Source organism: Trichomycterus rosablanca, chromosome 1 (assembly GCF_030014385.1).
Source record: "Trichomycterus rosablanca isolate fTriRos1 chromosome 1, fTriRos1.hap1, whole genome shotgun sequence".
Classification (NCBI taxonomy): domain Eukaryota; kingdom Metazoa; phylum Chordata; class Actinopteri; order Siluriformes; family Trichomycteridae; genus Trichomycterus; species Trichomycterus rosablanca.
Window position 1 is genome coordinate 66,882,749 of NC_085988.1, and position 24,297 is coordinate 66,907,045.

General features: G+C 41.1%; 1 protein-coding gene across 2 annotated transcripts in view; it reads right to left on the reverse strand.

Moving 5' to 3' along the window:
- Window positions 1–15,038, reverse strand: part of chchd3a (coiled-coil-helix-coiled-coil-helix domain containing 3a) — a 142,406-nt gene extending 127,368 nt beyond the window's left edge. The window contains exons 1-3 of one of the 2 annotated variants that reach the window (XM_063005520.1): window positions 14,828–15,038; window positions 11,284–11,419; window positions 10,979–11,086 (exon numbers count right to left, since the gene is read on the reverse strand). In XM_063005520.1, coding sequence (XP_062861590.1) covers window positions 10,979–11,086; window positions 11,284–11,419; window positions 14,828–14,908 — 325 coding nt within the window. In that variant the 5' untranslated portion in view covers window positions 14,909–15,038. The remainder of the gene's footprint in view (window positions 1–10,978; window positions 11,087–11,283; window positions 11,420–14,827) is intronic. The other variant, XM_063005529.1, reaches the window with a different exon arrangement.
- Window positions 15,039–24,297: the final 9,259 nt, after the last annotated feature.

The following is a 24,297-nucleotide window of genomic DNA, read 5'->3' on the forward strand; positions in this document are numbered from 1 at the left end:
ACCCCCGTATTTTTGCTGTGCGGTCGAGATATAATAGAAGTGGATTATTGAATTAGAGGCAATGGCTGCACAAGTATGTCATTACCGCACTTTCTGTGTCCCTCGCTGAACCTGTCGGCGATCTTAAAAAAGGTAATTAGCAATAGTGGTGAGAGGTGTGTGGGCTCCGGGTATGAATATTTATGCTGATAGGAAAAGCTGTGGGAGGATCAACCTTCTGCGCCGTCTAATCAGTTCACCCGGTGACTCGAGCCTTGATTTAGAGACAGGCCGGTCTCAGAGAGACCAACTTAATACCGTCACTCGTGGGCGCACATAATCAATCCGCCTCATTAAGGGCATGACCTCCGGATATTATGCCACCAGCCAGCCAGCCTCGAGAGCATGTGACACCGCTGGGAAACGGGAAATGTTCCTTTATGACTGTTTATAATACCTTCGTGCCTACCTTTAATTCAACTTTTAATAGAATGGAGTTCTTTCTGAATTTTTATTTACTAATTTGAGATGAAAACTTATGTGGCTCAATCACATGACACAACAAACATGACGTTAAAATCCTAACAAACAAACAAGTCTTATATTAGTAAGAAATTTGAGAACTACTACTTTCATATTCTCCTAATTGAGGGACTTTTTATTGTTTCAGACATATGTTTGTGTCTCTTTGTTATATGTTGGGCAAAGAGTTAGGATGTGTTTTATAGTAATGAGCATCTGACAGACTTTCACCCTTTATTAGGTGTTGGGGGCGGAATGGTGACTCAGTGAGTAGCACTATCTATCGCCTTACAGCAAGAAGGTCCTGGGTTCAATCCCCAGGTGGAGTGGTCTGGGTCCTTTTTGTGTGGAGTTTGCATGTTCTCCCTGCATCTGTGTGGGTTTCCTCCGGGAGCTCCGGTTTCCTCCCACAGTCCAAATACAAGTAAGGTAAACTGGAGATACAAAATTGTCCATGACTGTGTTCGATATAACCTTGTGAACTGATGAATCTTGTGTAATGAGTAACTACCGTTCCTGTCATGAATGTAACTGAATTGTGTAAAACATGACGTTAAAATCCCAATAAATAAATATTAGGTGTTGATGTGTCAGTTTGGAGTGGCTGATTGTACGTCTTGCGTAAACTACCTTCCAACAGGTTTGGATTTTTATTATATTATTTTATTAAGATTTTAACATCATGTTTTACACTTTGGTTACAAACTCCACACAGAAACCTGGAACGTTCCACCTGGAAATCAGACTCAGGACCTTCTAGCTGTGAGGTGACAGTGAACAGGTTTGGAAGTTGCCGACACTCCAACTCTGAGGAAAATCCACCTTTGATTACTGCGTGTGAATTGTTCAACGCCACGATCCGAGAAGGTCACCCGAAAAAGATCCAGCATGCTTAATATCTGGACCTGTTGGCGAGTACAAATCCTGAAGCATTGCGACCAAGTTATGACTGGCAGTGAGTGCAGCATTGAGCTTCAGCCAATGAGAACGCAAAGTATGGAGTGAAGGGAACCCAGGGGAGGAGCTATGTAAACGTCAACAACCATGGCTACAGCAAAATAAAGTTTTTACCAGAATGCATCAGCATACACAAAAGCTTTACAGTATTTGTGACCTTAACATCCGTGCCAAACCATAATACCTACAATTTCATCTTATATATATTTATTTACCCCCAACTCCCTGCTGGCCTCAAATCAAAGCCGTAATCATAATATATGCCAACCATCCCCAATATTCAGATATGCTCCTCAGTATACTGATTAAAAATATATAAAAAAACATATTTAACTCACTAGTTTGTTTGTTTATTAGGATTTTAATGTCATGTTTTACTCTCTTCGGTTACATTCATGACAGAAACGGTAGTTACTGGTTACACAAGATTCATCAGTTCACACAAGTTTATATCAAACACAGTCTTGGACAATTTAGTGTTCCCAATTCACCTCACTTGCATGTCTTTGGACTGTTGGAGGAAACCAGAGCTCCTGGAGGAAACCCACGCGGTCACAGGGAGAACATGCAAACTCTACACAGAAAGGACCCGGACCGCCCCACCTGGGGATCAAACCCAGGACCTTCTTGCTGTGAGGCGACAGTGCTACCCACTTAGCCACCGTGCCTGCCTTTAACTCACTAGATTTGTGTAATGTTAGGATCTGTCATTGTTCTCCCCCCCCCCAACATATTTGGTCCCATCAGTGTTCAATTCATGGCTACGTCTCAGCTGTAAATCCCAAACCACTTTCACACAAACATCTTGGATCACGTATGGTATCACGTCACCCCCTTGTCACGTCTAGCCAAAACATAATCTGGAGACCAGACAGACTCGTGGGTGATGCCTCCTGACGAAAGATCGTGTAGTGTGTGACCACCTATCACTGATCAGTAGTGTAGTGTGCAAACCCCAACGTCTTACAGACTCCCGATTACAAGAGATCAAGTTGTGTAGTGTGAACAGTGCAGCGACCTGACAGCTCTGAAAGTGGTGTAGTGAGAACATGTTATAAAACTGAACGGCTGTCCAAAAGTAGCAGCTTGGATAGACTCTCCGCTCAACATCTGATAGAAATCATGACAGTCTGTGACGCATCAGACAAAAAAAGGATCTGAGACGAAGGTGTGAATAAAAGACAGAAAGTAAGAGCGCTGGAAGAGAAGGAGACCAGAGCAGTGGTAGAAAACTAGTAACAAATTAAGAGCGCCGGAGCTTCTCAGTGGCTAAGCTCATTAAGCTGATCTGGGTCTCATTAACAGGGAGCTCATTAGGTTTGATGTGGTCAGCTGACTGGCTCTGTCGCTGTGGGAGAAGCGACCCCGCGGATCATTTCTTGCACTGGAGAACGGACAGCGCTGCAGGTGTGAACGATTTCAACTGGCAGCTCACTCAGACTGTTTGAATACATGGCGGCTCTGGATAATAGTGTGAAAAAAGAGAGGAATTTTAAGACAATCATGAAGAAAAATCATTAAGCTACTTTTGCAGGTTGTCTGATGAGCTTTTTTTAGATTTCTGGATGACATGCAGTGCCAACAAGTGAATGCAGTTTGTATATATGGAGAGATGTAGTAAAATAAATCATAGCACATAGTGACCAGCACACCACAAAACCAAAACATTTGTTTATTAAATTCCTTCCCAAGGTGCCAAAGTGGTACATCGGTTTATCACGCCAGCCCACCACTGAGATCTGGGTTTGAATCTTTGAATATTTGTGGTTGAGCTTATTGGAGATCTCCTACCCAGTGCAAAAATACCATTACGCCAGAAATGAACATCGCCGATATTTGGCAAATAAGAAACTGCACCAATGCAAACAATTACAGCACTTTTATATCACATCTCTGCTCACTTTGTTTCCACTGGACATTCACACCTTGCAGCAATCAGCAATCTCAGTAATTAAAAAGAACAGAGCCACTTTTCTCTGGTTAATATCAAATACATTAAGTACAAAAAATTTCCAGCATGGTCAATAAATTAAGCAAATTAATATACAGTATATGTGTGTGTGTGATTAGAGTAAGATACACATATAATATACCTTAATTAAGAGTGCTTGTGTTTGTTTGTGTGTGTGATTAGAGTACGATACACTTATACCGTAATTAAGAGCACTTGTGTGTGTGTGTGTGTGTGTGTGTGTGTGTGTGTGAGTGTGGGATTGGGTTGACCAATCAAAAAATGCATCATACCTAGCAACTAGATCAGCCCCGCCTCCTCACTAGGATATAAGTCTTTAGGTGGATTCCATTTCACAGGGTCCCTACACAGTGCCCTTGTATTCATACACACTAATCACATGATATCAACTAAGGGAACTTGGTTGGTTAGATCCCTTCATTTAGAGCACCCTGCGACATCATTACGTAAACATCACAGCGTCGTTTTAAGTAACCAACAAACTAATGAAGCACAGTAAAACGCTTTTATCCAATGTCACAATTATCACTGAATAAAGTTAGAGCAATTGAGGGTTAAGGGCCTTGCTCAAGGGCCCAACAGTGGCAACTTGGTGATGGTGGGGCTTGAACCGGAAACATTATGCCTGCTAGTCCAGTACCTTAACCACCCTATGTACCTACAGTACACTTTGTACTGTTTGCTGCTCTTAGGTAATGAGCCAGCTGTGTTAACCTGCAAGACACTAGATGACTGATGGGTAAATTTTATTGTCTTTATTGTCTTGAGTAGTGATGAACCGTTTACTCACCACACCCTAGACAGTTTAAAGTTCCCTTCCTATGATTTGGAATCCCATGTAAAACTAGGAGCTACTGGAGTGATCAGAATGCACCATTTGTCTTTTCCTTGCTCAGAGTTGCTCAGGTCCTAAATCACTCTTAAGCTAAAACTCCTAGCAAGAAGTTTTTAAGTAAAGGAGCTCTCTGAGGGAGGAGCAGGATTAAAAGGGACACACAGGATATAATTACTGTTGCTGTTTTAAGGTCTTTGTGCTCATTAGTTCAGAGTGTATTCAGCACTGCTCACATTTTTGTAAATCATCCTGTCAGAAAACTAAATTTGTGAAGCTAATGATGCACGATCTGAACTGTGGTCAGTTGATTAATCACCAGACTTGATCTTCATACCTTCCAGCAACTTTTAGTTATTTTTGAGTTATATGTCTAGTGGGTAGAGGTTTAATTGGAAGATTGTTAGTTTAAATCACTGCTGGGTTCTTGAGCAAGGCCCTAACCTTGACTGCTCTAGGGGGCGCCATACAAAGGCTGACCCAGCGCTCTGACCCCAGCTTTCAAACAAGATGGGATATGCAGAAAAAGAATTTCATTGTACTGTGCACGTGTATACTGTATGTATAAATGACAAATAAAGGCGTTTTTCTTGTTACTATCCGAGCTCGAACCTAAATGGTGCTAGTGCCCAGGTGCCATGTCTGAGGGGAAGATGGCCATACGGCAACTTATTGGTGCCCTGTCCAGGGTATTTCTACTTCGCTCCCAGGGTTTCAGAGTGGAGGCAGACATGCCACGACCATGTGCAGAACAAAGCGATGATAAAAATTAGAGATGGGACGATCGATCGGCTATGAATCGGAATCGGCCGATTTTTAATCAAAATATGCTATCGGCCGATATTTCCTAAAAGTAGCCGATCCGATCGTGTGATATATAAAGACCACATTAAGTTAACAGCTCAGTGGATTGATCCAGACTTTGAGCTACGAAGCGCCAACCATCACATCACCATTCATCAACCATCGTACAGAAACCATCGTGAAAGCTCTTCATGACCTAAAATAACATCATTAACGTTGTGCATCATACATATGCATACATTTACTTTAAAAAGATAATTCAACACTGTCACATCTGAGTCGATTCTATCAGCATGTTATATAAACTCCTGGTTCACTTTGGTAAATCGTAAGCGGTTCTTACTTGTGATGTAGATGAGAACAGAAAACGTTACAGAGCCAATCCGAGGCAAAAGTTTATTAATTACCAAATTCGTTAGTTCCCCCCGATCGGAATCTGCTATCGGCCGATGTCCCTGAAAGGAGATCGGAGATCGGAATCGGTGCCAAAAACCCCGATCGGTCCATCTCTAATAAAAATTTAATTAAACGGCCGCTCAGGTGGCGCAGCGGTAAAACACAAGCTAGAACATCAGAGCTGGGATCTCGAATACATCGTGTCGAGTCTCAGCTCTGCCTGCCGGCTGGGCAGAGCGGCCACATGAACAACGATTGGCCTGTTGTTCAGATAGGGGTGGGATATTATGCCGAATAGGGTCTCTTTCATAACTAATGCAATTACGACCTCTGCTGGCTGACTGATAGCGCCTACGCAGAGAAGGCGAAAAGAGTGCGTTGATCAGGGTGTGTCTCTCCATACACAGTGCTGATCCGCATTGCACTCGTCAAAGTGTAGGTGACAAAATGCATCCGGCTGCTACCCATGTGTCGGAGTGCGCTTGGGTTAGCTTCGTTCTCCTCAATTAGAGCGGGGATCGGCATTGGTGGAGAGGAAGCATGACGCAATTGGGCAATTGGACGCGCTAAAAAAAAATCGGGACAAAACGCATAAACAAAATTAAGCGAGTATCTGGTGGGACTTCACTTTTTACTGCCAGCATCTGACTGCCATTGTCAGTGGCTGTATGGATTAAATGGAAGCACTAAGAAAAGAACAAGCATTAAATGCCCCATGCTCTTGATTATTAATTATAATTACCACTGACAGTGAATTTCACAAAATCAATTCAAGCCAAAGACAATACCTGTTGTTTTATTTTTATTTTTTGAGTGTTAAATATTGCTGTCATTTCTCAACGAGCCCACAGTGGGAACACCAGAGTAAAGGCACCATGCAGAGAGCGCTCAGAACAGTCTCACAATTCATTAGAACACACATTATCTGGGCACGGTTGTGTGTAGCTATGAGCACAGCACACTTCATTAAACAGGTGTGTTGATAGTAAACAATCAGCACAATTAGTTAATTACAAGTGTAATGAAAATGCGTTACCTAATCAAAAAGTCTGAAAGCTGCACTTTAGCAGAGGTGCAAACAAACTATATGGACAGACGCTGCATTCAGTGCTTTATGCAGCTTATATTTGGCAGCATAACAGCACAGTCTTCTCTTATAATTATGGCCCTACCTAATTCAGGGCAGTGAAATGAGCTGTTTCTTATGTAATATGCAATTTGCTGTGATATTCGAAATTTAAGGTTTGTGTTTAGCAATTTAACGTTTTTCATTCGCATAGCTCTCACGTGCCTCACATTTACTGGTTAATTTACACTATGAGGCGGTCCTAGCAATCCTACAGCAATTCAGTTAGCAATCGCTCAGTCAAAATGTACAAGACGTCGAAGTGTAAAGCAGCTAAATACACTACTCTGGTAACCGAGTTTGGAAAACTCCCAACCAATTCTGTGGATGCAGTAGGGGGTGGGGTTGGGGTGTGATTTTTGACAAACGAGGTCATGAAATGAAGCACATTTTCCCATTAAATTGTTTGTTTATTAGGATTTTAACGTCATGTTTTACACTTTTGGTTACATTCATGACAGGAAACGGTAGATTATCTTCACACAAGGTTCTTCAGTTCACAGGGTTATATCACACACAGTCATGGACAATTTTGTATCTCCAATTAACCTCACTTGCATGTTTTTGGACTGTGGGAGGAAACCGGAGCTCCCGGAGGAAACCCATGCAGACACGGGGAGAACATGCAAACTCCACACAGAAAGGACCCAGACCGCCCCACCTGGGGATCGAACCCAGGACCTTCTTGCTGTGAGGCGACAGTGCTACCCACTTAGCCACCGTGCCGCCCTGCCATTAAATTATTAGGGCCCTAGATTCGAGAAGACATATGAGGAATCTAAGTAGAGTCCTCAAGACAACCCAAGAATCCAGATACTCGTTTGTACATTCACCCTCTCAGCTTAGCCCATAGTCTTCAGTGGGGTTTAAAACTGAGATGAGCTGGACCAAAGTTTTTACATTTAATGTATTTACTCAACCAAGTATCTGAGAACTTGAGGACTGTGCTCAAACACCTCGTCTGTCTTCTCTAATCTCAATTTCTTTGTGGTTTCTAACAACAAAGAAATGATTATGCTTTTTCATGTAGTTATAGTGTTAGCTCGGTACTGGACTAGTAATCAGAAGGTTGCCAGTTGAAGCCCTATTGCTTCCAACTTGCCACTGTTGTACCCCTGAGCAAGACACTTAACCCTCAAGGGCGGCACGGTGGCTAAGTGGGTAGCACTGTCGCCTCACAGCAAGAAGGTCCTGGGTTCGATCCCCGGGTCCTTTCTGTGTGGAGTTTGCACGTTCTCCCCGTGTCCGCGTGGGTTTCCTCCAGGACTGCGGTTTCCTCCCACAGTCCAAAGACATGAAAGTGAGGTGAATTGGAGACACTAAATTGTCCAAGACTGTGTTCGATATAACCTTGAGAACTGATTAACCTTGTGTAATGAGTAACTACCGTTTCTGTCATGAATGTAACCAAAGTGTAAAACATGACGTTAAATCCTAGTGAACAAACAAACTTAACCCTCATTTGCTTGAATTGTATTCAATCGTAACTGTAAGTCGCTTTGTTTCAGTTTCTTTTAGGTGTTCGAGTGGCGCAATGGTAAATTACGCTAACCCACTACTGCTGGGATCCAGGGTTCGAATCCCCAATGATGATTATGTGTCTACATACAGACTAAATGATTGGCCATGTCTGGGGTGGGGAGGGGGCATGGCCGAAGTGTCACGGTGGGTTGTCGTTGTGTCTGGGGTGGGTTTTGTTTGTTTGATTCTTAATGCCATGTCAGCTTCTAAGGCTGTTATCCTAGCTGAAGAACAGGTTCCATCTTTAAGTCAAAGTGGGGGTAGAATTATTTCTTTATAGTAATTAATGAAGAGACTTTATAGGGATTTGATTTTTCTGATATGATGTGTCCTAGTGCTTCTATGAATTTAAGGATTTTTTTTTGGGGGGGGGGGGGGGGGGGGGGTTTGGGGGCGCTGAGGTGAAGATTTCCTTAAAGTTGTTTGTATTGTAGAATTTTGTTCTGGTGGTGTTCATCTTTTGGCATGCATAGAGCATGTGTTTGGCAGAGATTCTTAATCCCCAGAGGGGGGCAAGTGGGGGCCTGGACTCCTTTTAGCAAGAAGGTATGAGTGTGTATGAGTATGAGAGTTTGGTGTGTCCTATGCAGCATTTTGTGTAAATAATTTGTTCCCATCATTTTTTGTGGTATTGAGTTCTGCCTGTTTTTTATGATAGGGTGGATCTCATGAAGTGTGTCTATGTTTATGCCAGACTTCTGTGGTGTATGCTTTTATGGTTGGTCCGAGATCAGATGGTGGGTAAGGGCATTGTTGCATTAGAGATGTTACAGCCTGCTTTGCTGCCAATTCTTGCGCCCAGTGATTCCAAAAAAAGCGGACCCACTGTGATGAAATGTAGTTGGCTACATTATTTTCTAGTGATTTCTAGTTGATTAAACAGCTAGTTAGACTCTGTAAGGTCCTATACATCCACCAGGTAAGATCTGATACATTTTATATTTCAACTAGGACATACAATTTAAATAAAAGGTAAAGTAAAGGAGGTCGTGCCAGTCTTGTTATTCGGACTAACTTGTTCCTATTGCGCAATCCAGAAATCAATCATTTATTGTTACTGTATTACTCTACCAAACTTTCATACCTGCCGACAAAGAGGACACTCATGGCACAGTGGAGGCAGAACCAGCTTGTCTGAAATTTCTAATTAGACCATGAATTTAGTAACACATGTAAGAATGAATCATTTCATTAGCAGTCTGCAGATGGCCATAAATCATCATTTAAAAACCTGCTCGCTGCACTCAATTTCTGAAACAGCAGCTGAACTTCACAAGAAGAACTGATCTGATCATCTCCTAAAACCTATCATGTAAAAATCCTGTATTTGTCTCTCACATAACAACGGATCTACGGTAGAATGTACACAGAACAATGGTAAAAACTATAATAAAATATTAAAAAAGCAAGAGCTCTTAAAGAAATCTTGGCGTTCAGATCCTCAACTCCAGTGTCATTTGCTGCTGTGAGTTTGAGAGAAAGAGCCCTGCACACTCTGAATGCGCACAGGAAGAAACTCATCACACACAGACAATCAGAGTAATGCTGCTCCTACTAGATGGGATGGGAACCTGGCATGTTTGCACCAAAAATGTCCAGAACTTACAACAGACTTTATCACAGACTGGACTGAACAATGAAGAACTGCAATTTTTTTTTTTTTTTTTTTTTTTGCTAGTTATAACTTTCAGTTCAATTTAATTGTGTTTGTATGAATTGTGTAAATCCTATTTATTTAAAGTATCCTTCAGGCCACCCAAGAAAGATGGGTCCCTGCTAAGTCTGGTACCACTCAAGGTTTCTTCCTGTCATTTTAAGGGAGTTTTTGTCTGTTATAAAAAGCGCTATATAAATAAATTTGACTTTACTGGCTTCCAGTTTATTGTAGGAGTGTAAGGAGTGAGTTAAAATAGATGGAGATAACAGGTGTATGTGAAAATGTGAGCCAATGTCCAAGCTAAGTAGAATTTTAATGAAAGCAAGGAATAAAGAGAATAATTTACAAGCAGAACCAAGTTAATGGTTAGGGGTGCTGGGGTTGGTTAACATTCACTTGCTTACTGAAATAAGCACCTCTGTTGTAAAACGGGTCCGAGAAGAAGTACAAGATAGCAAAAGTTTATGGACATCTTGATATTTTATCTAACAGAAAATAATATTTTTTTTAAACATCCAGTGACTGGCAGTTGTGCAGGGGAAAATTATTTTTTTGGCTCAAAAGATTGGAGGAAGATGGCCGAACTGGTTCAAGCTTACAGAAATGCTATGGTAATTTGTTTTACTAGTATACAATCGTGGTGAAATATGGTAGCATCTAAGAAGGCAAAACACCTCAAACTTTGAGACAGCTAGGCTACAACAGGCTGGCACCGAGAGCCCACTTACAAGTGCGCCTCCTAACGGCTAGACTGTTCAGCCACCGACAAATTCAGTCAGATGCTGGTGGTGAAAAATTAAGTCCCATTTTCATCAACTGCTTTATCCTGGTCAATGTTGCGGTAGGTCTGGTTCAACTGGAAAATACTAGATATCAGTCCATTGCAGGGACATAGCAGAAAATGTAGACTGCCAATCAGCCGACAGCACTACTAAGAGTTGAACCCTGAATCTCAGCAGTAGTGGGCTAGAATGATTTACAGCTAAGCCAAAATCATCCTCTGCTCATCTTTACCATAGGTGCTCTCTAACCTCTTATCAACAAGGTTATTCTGCCTTCACTACTAAAATACTGTACATGCAGTAATTGAGGCCATTTCTTCAAAACTCTTTTAAAAACAAACATCACTATTACATGTCTACATGTCCTAACATTAAGCATGCAGAACTGTAGATAAGTGCAACTGGGTCTGATTTCTTTAATCCAGCTCACCTGGTGGAGTCACAGGTTCTTCTAAAGCAGATGCATCAGCTGGGGAACAGGGAGCAGTTATTTCCAAAGAAGAAGCATCATTAGCAAGGGTAGGGGAGGCAACAGGTTCTGCAGATGAAGGAGAAGCAACAGGTTCTACAGGTAAGGGAGGTGATACATTAGCAGGGGAGTTTGGTGAGAGTGTGAGGGTGGTTAAAGTGTTAAGGGATGTCTCCCAACAAGATTAGCGAGACAGGAAGCAGTAAACCTTTTAACCAGGAGCGCGATGAGCTCAGCAGCAGGTGCGGGTGAAGCTACAGACTCACCTGTGTGGGTTTTTACAGGCGATTGTGTAGCTGAAGGGTCAAACGGAGAACGTGAGGGCACACGTGTAGGTGGAGGTTCAGGTTTTGCTTGAGGAGGGCCTGGCTCCCTCATGCGATTGATGACATTTTCCGAGAGCTGGAAAAAGAAAATGTAATTTTAGCCTCAGATTTAAAAAGAAAAAAAAACAATAATGTGCATAAACTCACTAAAACAAATGAAAACACAGGTGTACCAATAGTTGTGGAGGGCACTGAACATATATGTTATTTACTCTAAGGGTTGCTACCACTATGTTTACACACAGTTCAATTGTACATACAGTATATGGCCAAAAGTAAGTAGACACTCCTAATTATTGAGTTTGAGTTTTATCAATTATATAAAATTAGTTAGAAAACAGTTGTAGCCTAGTGGTTAAGGTACTGGCCTAGTAATCACAAGGTCGCTGGTTCAAGCCCCACAACTGCCAGGTTGCTGCTGTTGCTGCCCTTGAGCAAGGCCTCTAAGCCTCAATTGCTCAGACTGTATACTGTCACAGTACTGAAAGTCACTTTGGATAAAAGTGTCTGCTAAATGCCAAAAATGTAAATGTAAGGTAATAATGTTAATAAATGATGTGCCACCAAATAAAGGGCGTCCACACAAGCACAAACGGCCGTGTTTGAGGGATAGAAGGTCGGATAGGGTCTCCTCCTGCTGCCACTGCAATATCTGATCGGCAGGACTGGTTTGGGCGCCAGCACGAATGGGGGGGGCACTTATGTGGAGCTTAACATGGCTTTCCCAACGCAATGTGGCTCTGTGGGAGATTGGGAGATTGAGAAATAAGGGGGAAAAATCCAAGAAAAAAGTAAAAATTTAATAAGGTAAGTTGATAGTAGTCATTCAACAGGGGCGGCACGGTGGCTAAGTGGGTAGCACTGTCGCCTCACAGCAAGAAAGTCCTGGGTTCGATCCCCAGGCGGGGCGGTCCGGGTCCTTTCTGTGCGGAGTTTGCATGCGTGTCCGCGTGGGTTTCCTCTGGGTGCTCCGGTTTCCTCCCACAGCCCAAAAACATGCCACCAGGCTAATTGGAAACACTGAATTGTCCTATAGATACCTAGCTGCTAGATGCACAAACCAGTGCATTGTAGTGCCGGTCCCGAGCCCGGATAAAATAGGGAGGGTTGTGTCAGGAAGGGCATAAAAATTGGCGTAAAAATCATGCCAAATCAATGCGGATCATGATCCGCCGAGAGCCGACCCCGCAACCAAACGGGACAAAGGCCGAGGAAGAAGAAGATAGTCATTCAACAGGCAATAAATGGAAAAGCTTTAGTCTGTGGCTGAATCACAGATCTGATTCTGTTGATAATATGACAGTATACACTGTTTGAATAGGTGCATTTCCTGGTAGACATTAAGCTTTGCCATTTATATCATATTCTATAGTTTATTTATAGATATGTTGTACCTATCATTTTAAATCAGCTGGGCAGAACTGCTGTGTGAAATGTTTTTAGATTTGAGTAATATAGAAGTATTGCAGAAGAGAGAATTGTGATTAAAAGGACCACCAGATCTGCTATGTAAACATGGTTCAGCTTTTAAAAGAAGACAATAAAAAGAAAAATTAAACACAAGCGTCTAACACTTTTTTTAAATATTAAAACATAGTACTATTATTATTTCATCAATAACATATTCTTATTTTTTATATATTTTTTTTTAGATTTTTATATCTTACTTATATTACATTACTGTAATACCTGTTTTTATTCTCTCCTGTACTACATTGTAATGTTGTTGTGTGATGTTTGTAATAATTGTAAATTGCTGCTGCAACACGCAATTTCCCTTCGAGGATTAATAAAGTAATCAATCAATCAATCAAGCAATCAAGCAATACTTTGTCAATAACAGCAGCATGACATCGCTTACATATGCAACGATATACAATTTGGACAAAATGTGAACAGCAGAAAATATGAATTAAAATTACAATGTGTGTTCATGCAGCCTGATCTTTTTGGGCTCAAGCTTAATTCTGCCATTTTAATTAAATGTACAGAAATTCATTGCAAAAGGGAAACAATGAACAATAATAAAAATAGATGATATTTTAAAATGTTTTGGACACACTGAATATTTACCAAGAGGGCAACTTTACTTTTGCTAGCTGCTGATCAGCATTTTTATCAAAACAGGGTACAAAGAGAAGAAAAATAATTCTGTTTTGGAATGTTGGTTATTTTAATGCCCTTCTTGCTTAACAGTCAAAGCAGCAAGGTAAAAAGTGACAGCTTTAGCCAATACTATTACTCTGTGACTCGAGAGTGGATCTCACACACACACACACACACACACACACACACACACACACACACACACACACACACACACACACACACACACACACACACACACAGAGCACACACACACACACACACACAGAGCACATAAATTCATTAGCACTTATATTAAACGAGTCAACGTCCCCTTAACTATTTATACAATTAAAAATATGTGAATGCCTTAGAATTAGCTTACTGGACATTCCATTTACAAACCAATGGCAGTAATATGAGTGTATTGTTCAAGGGCCCAACAACTGCAAACTGGCAGTGGTGGGCCTTAAACCTGGGACATTTTAATTACCTAAAATCAACTTTGTGGCAAGGGTTTGAGGAAAGCCCTGCTCTAACATAATGGACCAGTGTGCACAAAGCAAGGACCATACGATCATGGTTTGAAACATTTGGCCTGCGCAGAGCACTGACCTCAAACCTAATGAACATTTTAGATGGGAAGGCTGATTGCCAAGCCAATCCTTCTTGTCCAGCATCAGCACCTGACCTGACTAATACTCTTCTTTCCCACAGGCAAACTCCTAAATCTTGCAGACAGAGGAGGGCAACTTTATATTATCGCCAGCGGTTTGCAAATGGAACCTTCAGTAAGCTAATTCAAGGTGTCAACATACTTTTTTATTGTTATATAAATAGTTAAGAGGGTGTTGACTTTTTCAAGGCACAGTACCTGCAAAAAAGACTGTGCTTGACCTGTTTGAGATTGATTTATGCTAAATAATATACACAGATGAAAGAATTATACTTGGATAATGTTTTTGTACAATTATAAGATAGATGGGACAACAGAATTGTGTTAGTGTGCAGTCAGGTAAAGTTAGCCCTTATTCTAAATTTAACCATGACCCCTGGCTGGCACAGTACTGAAGCTAAAGATCAAAGTATCAAGGTGCCCATAAAATCAAAGAAAAGTATTTAAAGGTGAGGTAAATTTGTAGATTTGGGAGCTGCCTACTGAAACACATGAGATATGACCTGTTGCTTTTCTTTCTGCACTCATGTGCTCATGTAGTCATTAATATTGGCTAGTTAGCTTAGCTTACGTGATCAGGCAGTATGATCAGAATTGTATTACCACACACTTTGAGCTGATACACACTGGGGAAGAGTTTAATCAAAGTAACATGCCTTGATCTGACTGAAACACACACACTGACTGTATGGGACGGTGTGGACAGGTCTGTGTGACACTCACCCTTACGCCCTTCACAACTGTAATATTATCGTTCTCGTCTGACTCAAAAGACACGCGTCGTGTGCTGTTATTAGCTCCCATTTCTGACCATTAAAACCAGTAGAGTCACTTCTAACTCACACCAACTTGTAACTCGTGTTTAAAAACACTAAACTAACTCCTCATAACTTCTCTCACACTGAAGCGCATGAGTTTCTGGGCCAGAAGCTTTACACAGTGACACACGGCTTCCGGACTTAGCGCCGCCCACTTTCACAATGAGCCAACCAGACAAGGTGCTCGAGTGTGCAGCTCCGCTAATCTATAAACAATGTTTTGTCTGTTTTATATGGTGGTATGAAATGTAGCTTTGCGGTTCTTAACCAGCAACCGCAATGCTATGGTTGTGACTCAAATCGTCCGTGTGCGTACACTACTGGGTGGGTACTGTAGTAGTAGTCTTCTTGTTTGACTCGTTTAAAAGATGGCATCAGGGAAAGATGGCACCACCAGGGCGCAGTGTCATGTGATCCAACGTACAGAGGTTAAAAACCTGCTGGTTTGATCCTGGTACCTGATACTTTAAAATTCCTTTAGATGACTTGTGGAGTCTCAGTGGATCTGTCTATGTTTCACAGCATACTAGGCATGTGGTTCTAATGTTTTGGCTTATACATGTATATCTATATTTCTTTTTCTATTTTATATATTTACTTTTTTTATTTGATATATTTTTTGGAAAGCAATGCTCCCATATTACTTTATTCCTGTAAAGCCACAGCACATTGTGGTAGTCATGTTAAGCTCGATCCTCTAACATAAAACCACCAGAAAACTCAAAACACAACCACAACAAATAAAATGTTCTTTTACAACCTGTTAGGGGCATAGTCAAAAATGTAAGGGCACATTTTTGTTTGTTTTACTTTAATGCATGGTATGAACCCAATTCCCAGAAAAGTTGAGACATTTTTATACTTTGTAATAAATAAAAAAAATACATTAAAATGCTGAAAAACTCTTAACTTAAAATACAATTAAATACCTTTTAATGTTTTTGCTGACTAACGATTGGATTTTGTAAATTAATGAATTAAGAAAAGTGGTGGATTGAAAATAATCAATGAATCAGAAACATAAGATGTACTGGAAAAAGAGAAATGATAAAAGCTAAAGAGAAAAGATTTTAAAAAATGATGTTTTTAAATTAATGCATTTCTCCTAGATCACAGGTGACTGCATTTCAACTTTTAGTTCAGTCCTTAAGCTTGGCCCTTAACCCCCAATTGCTTGGATTGTAAGTTGTAAGAAAAACAGTGACATCAAATTGCCAAGATAAAGACTAATACCAAAGAAGACAAAGGCAAGACCAATACATTTAATAACACCAATATAAAATCATGAACAAAAACACTTACAGTTCAAAATATTATTGACTCTTTGGTGCAAACTCTTTCGGTCAATACTCTAAAACAACACAGAAGTGTAGTGACATTGGAAATACTTTATACTGAAAAGGAATGACTGCAGTCTTTATAGGTCAAAAACAACTCAAGACATAATTTTTTATGTAAATAACATATAGGACAAGGCTCACATTGGCGGCATTGTGGCACAGCTGATAAAGTGGGTGCACAGTAACATTAAGAGCCTGAACAGCCTGTCTGTCAAAAACTAAATAAAAAGGATATTAAACTAGGATTGCAGTGCATGGCACTCTCGTTACAAACAGATTTAAAAGTTCACTTGCACATTTAAAAGTTCAGTTGTGCAGAAACTTTAGAAACTGTACTGCAGGGTTTTTCTTCTCAAAATAAGAATTGTATTAGTTTGAATAAATGCAAAGAAGCACCTGGATCAGAGGGTTGTCGTAGTGTGCATTCTAAAGGGATATAGCTGAAGTGGGTACTTCTGATTCTACAGTTCGGCTTCCAACTTTGTGGCAACAGTTTAACAAAGGCTCTTTTCTATTCCAACATGACTGTATCTCTGAGCCATTTATGAGATCGATAACAAGCCAGTTGGGGTAATCAAGTTCCAGTGGTCTGCAGAAAGTCTTGACCTCAACCCCACTGAACATCTACTGATGAATTGTGAGCCAGGCTTTCTTATCCAATATCAGTGTCTGACATTGCAAATGCTTTTCTGACTAAATGGGCAAATAGTCTCACAGATATGCTCCAAAATCTTGTAAAAAACCTGTTTGGAATGAAAACTGTTAGGATTAAAAAGGAATCCAACATTTTCCAAAAATTATGGTTTTGGAATGGAATGTTCAACAAGCTTTTGGTCTGATGGCCACAAAGCTAGTGGATAGTGGATGGCGGCGCGCACGGACGCAGCGGCTTTTGCTCTCCTGAACGGTACTTTGTTTTGTTTGTTTTTGTTAGTCTACTTGTTTTCCGGCATGATTAGAACACTCACGAACTCAACTTATAAACGACAGGATCTATTAAAGATCGGGAATTTATGTAAAGAGTTGGATTTTATCAGGAACTACCAACATGAAAACATCCCAGAAGAGATCGTGCGTCCAGCGGGATCTCCATGGATCACCATACCGGGACGCAGACGCAAGCGGCGTAGAGAGAGGAAACAGAAGCGAGGTTGCAGGGCTGGAATAAAAAACAGACTAAAGAAGGCTCCTCACAAGCCTGCGCTTCCCAGCCTATACATAACCAACGCAAGATCGCTCAGCAACAAAATGGGAGAATTGGAACTTACGATTGCAGCTCAGAAATCTGTGCAGGACTGCTCGCTAATGATAATAACTGAGACCTGGCTTCACTCCAAGATTCCCGACGAAGCTATCACACTAGCGGGTCGCACAGCTCACCGGAGCGACAGGAATAAAACCTCCGGTAAGAGCAGAGGGGGAGGGCTGTGCATTTACTCTAATAATCAGTGGTGCACGAATGTTACCATCATAGAGAAGCTTTGCTCGCCTGATTTAGAGTACATTACAGCAAAATGCCGACCCTTTTATCTGCCGCGAGAGTTCACCATCGTCATTGTCATTGCTGTGTATATTCCTCCAAGTGCTAACACCAAGATAGCATTAAGTACACTGCTTACAACGATCAACACACTGCAGTCTGCTCACCCTGAAGGAATTTTCATCATAGCAGGAGACTTCAATCAAGCTAATTTGAAAACTGTCCTTCCCAAATTCTACCAATATGTGACATGCGCCACCAGGGGCAGAAATACATTGGACCATGTTTACAGTAACATCAAGGAGGGATATAAAGTCTCCACCCTCCCCCACCTAAGCACGTCTGATCACCTATCACTCTTTCTCACACCTGCATACAGACCCATCATCAGCAGAACAGAGCCTTCTGTGAAAACCATCAAGATCTGGCCAGAAGGAGCTTCCATTCAACTCCAGGACTGTTTTGAGCGCACTCACTGGGACCTATTTGCACAAGAAAACATAGAGGAATATACATCCACTGTCCTGTTTTACATACAGTCTTGTGTGGATAATGTCACTGTTGACAAGCGCATCAGATGCTTTCCAAACAACAAGCCATGGATGACCAGGGAGGTTAAGTGCCGACTGAGGGACCGCAACACAGCCTTCAGGTCGGGAAATGGCGAACTTTACAGCACTGCCAGGTCCAACCTGAAGAGAGCCATCAAAGACGCAAAAGCAGCGTACAGGCTGAAGATTGAGGGCCATTTCAGTGATGGCAACCCCCGGCATGCATGGGAAGGCATCCACCACCTCACAAACTACAAAGGCAATAAAAACACAATCACCAGTAGCAGTGACTCACTAGTGGAGGAACTGAATTATTTCTTTGCACGCTTTGAGGGGGTTGCAGTGGAGGAAGCAAAGAACAGGACAGCACCACTGCAAACTGCTGACAGCCTAGCACTTACTGTGAGTACAGAGGATGTCAGGAGAGTGCTCCGCAGTGTGAACCCCAGGAAAGCGACCGGCCCAGACGGAATTTCAGGGAGGGTACTTAAGGACTGTGCATATCAACTGGCAGAGGTGTTCAAAAACATCTTCAACCTCTCTCTGTCCCACTGCACTGTCCCTAAATGTTTCAAGTCTGCCACCATTGTGCCTCTTCCAAAGAAAGCCACAATCAACAGCCTGAACGACTTCAGACCGGTGGCTCTCACCTCCACGGTGATGAAGTGCTTTGAAAAACTGGTTCTGAAGCACATACAGTCTTCACTCCCGCCCACCCTGGACCAACATCAGTTTGCCTACAAAGGCAACAGGTCAACAGAAGACGCCATCAACACTGCTCTCCACGTGGCACTGACTCACCTGGAACATCAGGGAACATATGTGAGGATGCTGTTCGTGGATTTCAGCTCTGCGTTTAATACAGTTATTCCCAGCAGACTGGTATCCAAGCTGCTAAACCTGGGTGTCAGCCAGCACACATGCAGGTGGATTGAGGACTTTTTAACAAACCGCCCACAGTCTGTTAGGATGGGGGCCCATCTCTCCCCTGTTCTGACACTGAGTACTGGAGTTCCACAGGGCTGTGTGCTGAGCCCTCTTCTTTACTCCCTCTACACCCATGACTGTACACCAACCCACAGCACAAACTCAATCATCAAGTTTGCAGATGACACCACTGTAATTGGATTAATACAGAATGGAGATGAGTCTGCCTACAGGGAAGAAGTCCTCAGACTGTTTGAATGGTGCTCCATTAACAACCTGGCACTCAACACCTCTAAAACAAAAGAAATGGTCATCAGCTTCAGGAGACAGAGAGAGGAACCTACACCCTTAGACATCGGAGGAAACACAGTAGAGAGAGTGTCTAATTTCAAATTCCTAGGCACACACATCTCCCAGGACCTCACATGGACCACCAACACCACCTCTCTAGTGAAAAAAGCACAGAAGCGGCTCTACTTTTTAAGGACACTAAGAAAGGCCAACCTGTCCAAGCAGCTACTGGTGTCCTTCTATCGCAGCACGGTGGAAAGCATACTCACCCATGGCATTCTGGTGTGGTATGCCAGCTGCTCTGAGGCTGACAAGAAGGCTCTTCAGAGGGTAATCAAATCAGCTCAGAGAACCATCAACACTGAGCTGCCTTCACTAGAGAACATTTACAAAACCCGATGCCTGCGTCGGGCCACAAACATCATAAAGGACTCATTTCACCCTTGTTGCAACCTGTTCTCCTTGTTGCCCTCTGGTAGGCGCTATAGGAGTATCAAGGCCCGTACTTCCAGACTCCTGAAAAGCTTTTACCCCTCCGCCATAAAAACACTAAACTATCAAACTTTACATCCTAGGAAATAATGTGCAATTTATAGAGACCGTGCAATAACCTTCTTCTTCTTTTCTTTTCTGGAAAGTTCTTAAAACCACACGTTTATTTCTGTATCTAGATGTGTATATGTTTATTTTGTAAATACATGTGTATATATATGTCTGTGTGTACATACATGTACCGTCAAGGAGATGCTCAAAAAATTTCGTTGTGCACTGTGCAATGACAATAAAGGCATTCTATTCTATTCTATTCTAAACCTTTGGCCATACAGTGTATTTATCATATTAAATATACTCTTTTAAACAAAACATGATAAACAAAGGGAACACAAGTACTAAATACACTATTACCTTATTTAGTTTAAAAATTGTATAACGTTTAATTCACCCTTGTAAAAAAGTATTTGCCTTTTAGTGTAATAACTGGCGGTTGTCTTTCACATTACTGTGGAGGATTTTTTTTTCCACTGTTCTTGGCAGAGTTACTCTAAATCAGATCCACTGCTAAATAAAGTAAAGAAAAAAGAAAAGAAAAAAACCCACAATATACAATTTAATAATATTTTAAAGATTTTCTCTTATTGAATATCCCTAGATTGTGGAATGGTGTTCCTGTAGAAACTTAAGTTGACATGCATGTCCAAGGTATTATTACTGGTTTTGGGTAAGGACTATGACTGGGTCTCCTCTTAAACTTTAATTCTGGGGGTTTTTTTTTTAGCCATTCAGATGTAAATTTGCTTTTCATTTCAGATCATTGCCCTCCTGCACAAACCAATTATGCCTCAGCTACAACTAACAGACATAATCTAACACTGAGAACTTTAAAAACTAAGAAGGTTTCCTCCATCCTACCCTTTAGTGGATCCCAGTTGTGTCTAGTTCTTTGCATTGTAGAGCCTTACCTTAGTGGTATTGTTAGGTTTTTAACATATCATTATTAAACATAAATTACATCCAGACCACATGGTCTATTGATCAAAATGACGCCGTGACCCGGATCCCCCCCCCCTGACTCATACCGAAGGGGGGAGGCGGAGCCCGGGGCTTTTTAGCACATTTCATTGGCTCCAACAGCAGCGGCGTAGGAGGAGCCTAGACTAGTTTAAAAAAAGGGATGGCGGGCTCAGATCGGCCTCTTTCTTACGTGGTTTTTCTAGACTGCAGGAGTAAGGAGCGCCGGTCGGCTTAGCTCTGATATATATTCACAGATCATTTTTACACTTAATAAAGTGTTTTAAAGAGTACTTTCTGGACTTCCCGACTGCTTTCTTCAGGACCTTTTGAACAAAAGATTTATCCTAACAAATGGTAGCAGAGGATGGTTCAAGAGGTCTGAGGATTGCATCAGAATTAATTCAGCTGACTGAGGTAAGACCAGGAATTCTGAAAAAATCTTTTGTACTCAGTACGAGGCGCGCCCCCTTAAGGTAAACAGACGTTCTCTGTATATATATTAGATGCATTTATTATTTAGTGTACTGAGTGTGAAAGTGAATCTCAGAATCCGTAAGTGTCTGATTAAATTACTAAAGTATCATTAGATAGTTTAAAACTGTGAATATATGTTGGAGCTAAAAAATTTATGTTTCCTGATTGCTGAGTTTGAATCAGACCGAGCAAAATAAACGGTAAAGGGCTGTTCGGCAGAGGCTTCACCCGGAACACCATTGGAGCGAAACGTGTCTGTCTGTTTCAAAAGCAGGGGCGCGTGATTCGAAAGATCTAAGTTTTAACGAGTCTGGGACTGGGTTAATTCTATAGATCTCAAATTTTCGAGCGTTGGATCTAGAAGTCTGGCAGTTTTAAAAACGAGATTCTATGATTCGAGCGTTGGAAATAATAGGGTCTGGCAGTTTTAAAAACGAGATTCTATAATTCGAGCGTTGTAAAACCTAGGGTCTGGCAGTTTTAAAAACGGGATTCTATGAATGAGCAAACGTTGGAAATCTATTACCTGGCAGTTCAAAGGACGGGGTTCTATGATTTGAACGTGGAAATCTTAGGCGTCTGGCAGTTTAAAAAAAACGGGATTCTATGTAAAAGATTGTCCTAAAATTCGGACTTGACTGTTTTGGGAACGGAGTTCGGTTAATTAGACTACTTTAAATTCTAAATTTGGTTCGAAAACAGTACATCGGGAGTTTGTTTGTCAGTGTTTCTGTGCGTATTTATATGTAACCTTTTGTTTGTCCGCCATCTTGCACACGCGTGTTTTTCTGTCTGTCCGCCATTTTGGCTTTCTGTCTGTACGCCATTTTGTTTCTTGAGAACGCAGCGTGGCTTTCTGTCTGTACGCCATTTTGTCTTGGGAATACAACGTGGTCTCCCGTCTATCCGCCATTTTGTTTCTTGAGAACGCAGCGTGGCTTTGTCTGTCCGCCATTTTGGCTCTGGGTTGCGCAGCGTGGTTTCTTTTGTTCGGCGGCCATTTTGGACCAGAGAGCTGAGCGTGGTTTTCTGTCTGTCCACCATTTTGGCTCTGGGAGAGCTGAGCGTGGTTTTCTGTCTGTCCACCATTTTGGCTCTGGGAGAGCTGAGCGTATTTTTCTGTGTATCCGCCTTTTTGGCTCCATGTGAGCAGCTTGCCGTATCTTGTCCATCGGCTATCTTTGTACGCCTGGATTGGGTAAGTGCTGCAGTTAATTTTATAATCAACTTTATTTTTATAATCTTAAGATAACTGAGTTAAGATGAAGTATGTATGGTACCTTATTAAGTGTGTTTTAAGGTAGATAGCGTTCTTGAACTTTAAGGTTCTTAAACCAGGAAAGAGTGGAATTCATCCATGTGTGACATAGGACATTTTCACACAAATAGTTAAGGAAAATCTCCTTAATCAGAGTTGTTATAGTGAATAAGATTAAAAAATTTTTGACTAACCCAACGCTTGTTAATCGTGTTAGGAGCTTTGCATGTATTGTTGAGAGATTGTTATATTGTTTTTTGTTTTAATGTGTGGGGTAATGCTGGGCAATAATTCGACATCAATATGTCGCAAGTGGGGAATGTTTCAATAGCGGGGATATGATTTTAAACAAATTCGATCAATACACATACATACACGAATCCAGTGCTTAGTGTTACCGCTCTGATCGCACTGGTTACTGTAACACAGTAGTTTTTAAAGCACATTTCACAGACTGTAATTTTGCTTTTGCTTAAGTATGTTTTGTATTAGTAATTGTTACATTTTGAATAGCATCTGTTACCGAGAAAAATAAAAATAAAAAACGCTAAAGAAATCGCGAATTCAGTGAGTTGCGACAGGGAGTCGAGTCTTTTGTCTCGGTTCCTTTTGAAGAGCCGCGTGTTTACATGGCGACTGCCGGAAGAGTCGGTTCCTTTGTTTCGGTTAGAAGAGCCGATTCATAGATTCGAATCATTTTGCGACACATCGCTAGTGTTTATACAGTTTGAAAAAAGTTTTATGTCATTTGAAATGACACATTACACATCCCTAACTGTTTTAAGTGTTGCATCAACATGTTTCTTTTATTGCTTTTGAGTTAAGGACAACGTTTCTTCTATTACATTTGAATTAAAAACTACTGTTGAGGTTTGTATCCACTCCTGTTTACATTACACAGAGGAGACCCCCTGCTGTTTACTCGGTGAGTACATTTTAAATGAGTTACTTTCTACTTTTTGCTTGAGTGGATTTTCAGAGTAGTAACTTTACTTGTAATTAAGTAAAGATTAATTAAAGTAATAGTACTTTTACTTGAATACAATTTTTTGGTACTCTTTCCACCTCTGATTAGGACATATGGTAATATATTAGATTATATATTGTCAAAGCTTATGTTTATTTGAGAGTGAGGTCGTGTTTTTCTCGGTGTACAGATGCTGAATACAAGTAAAAGGTAAAAGCTATTATATTACTGTTTCTAAAATATTGTGTAGTTGTGAAGAGTGAGATTTCATAGCCCTATAAATCTTATGAGGTGTGATCATTTGTTTGCCTCTTGAATTAAATTGGAAATAATGCCTGAAGGTACCACTATTTCTGTACAAGACAGGGACTCTGATCCCTTCTGGATTTGTGCAGAATTTTCTTTGTCTTTGTCTGCTACAGAAATATCCGTAGTTATACTAAGTGATCTTGAGGGTTATACTTATCTAACTCGGTTAGTGCCAAATTATGTTCTATAACTGAAAGGAAAACATCTCACGTATCAAGTTAATGATTGTATAAATACTACAGTGTACTTCTAAAATTTAACATTAT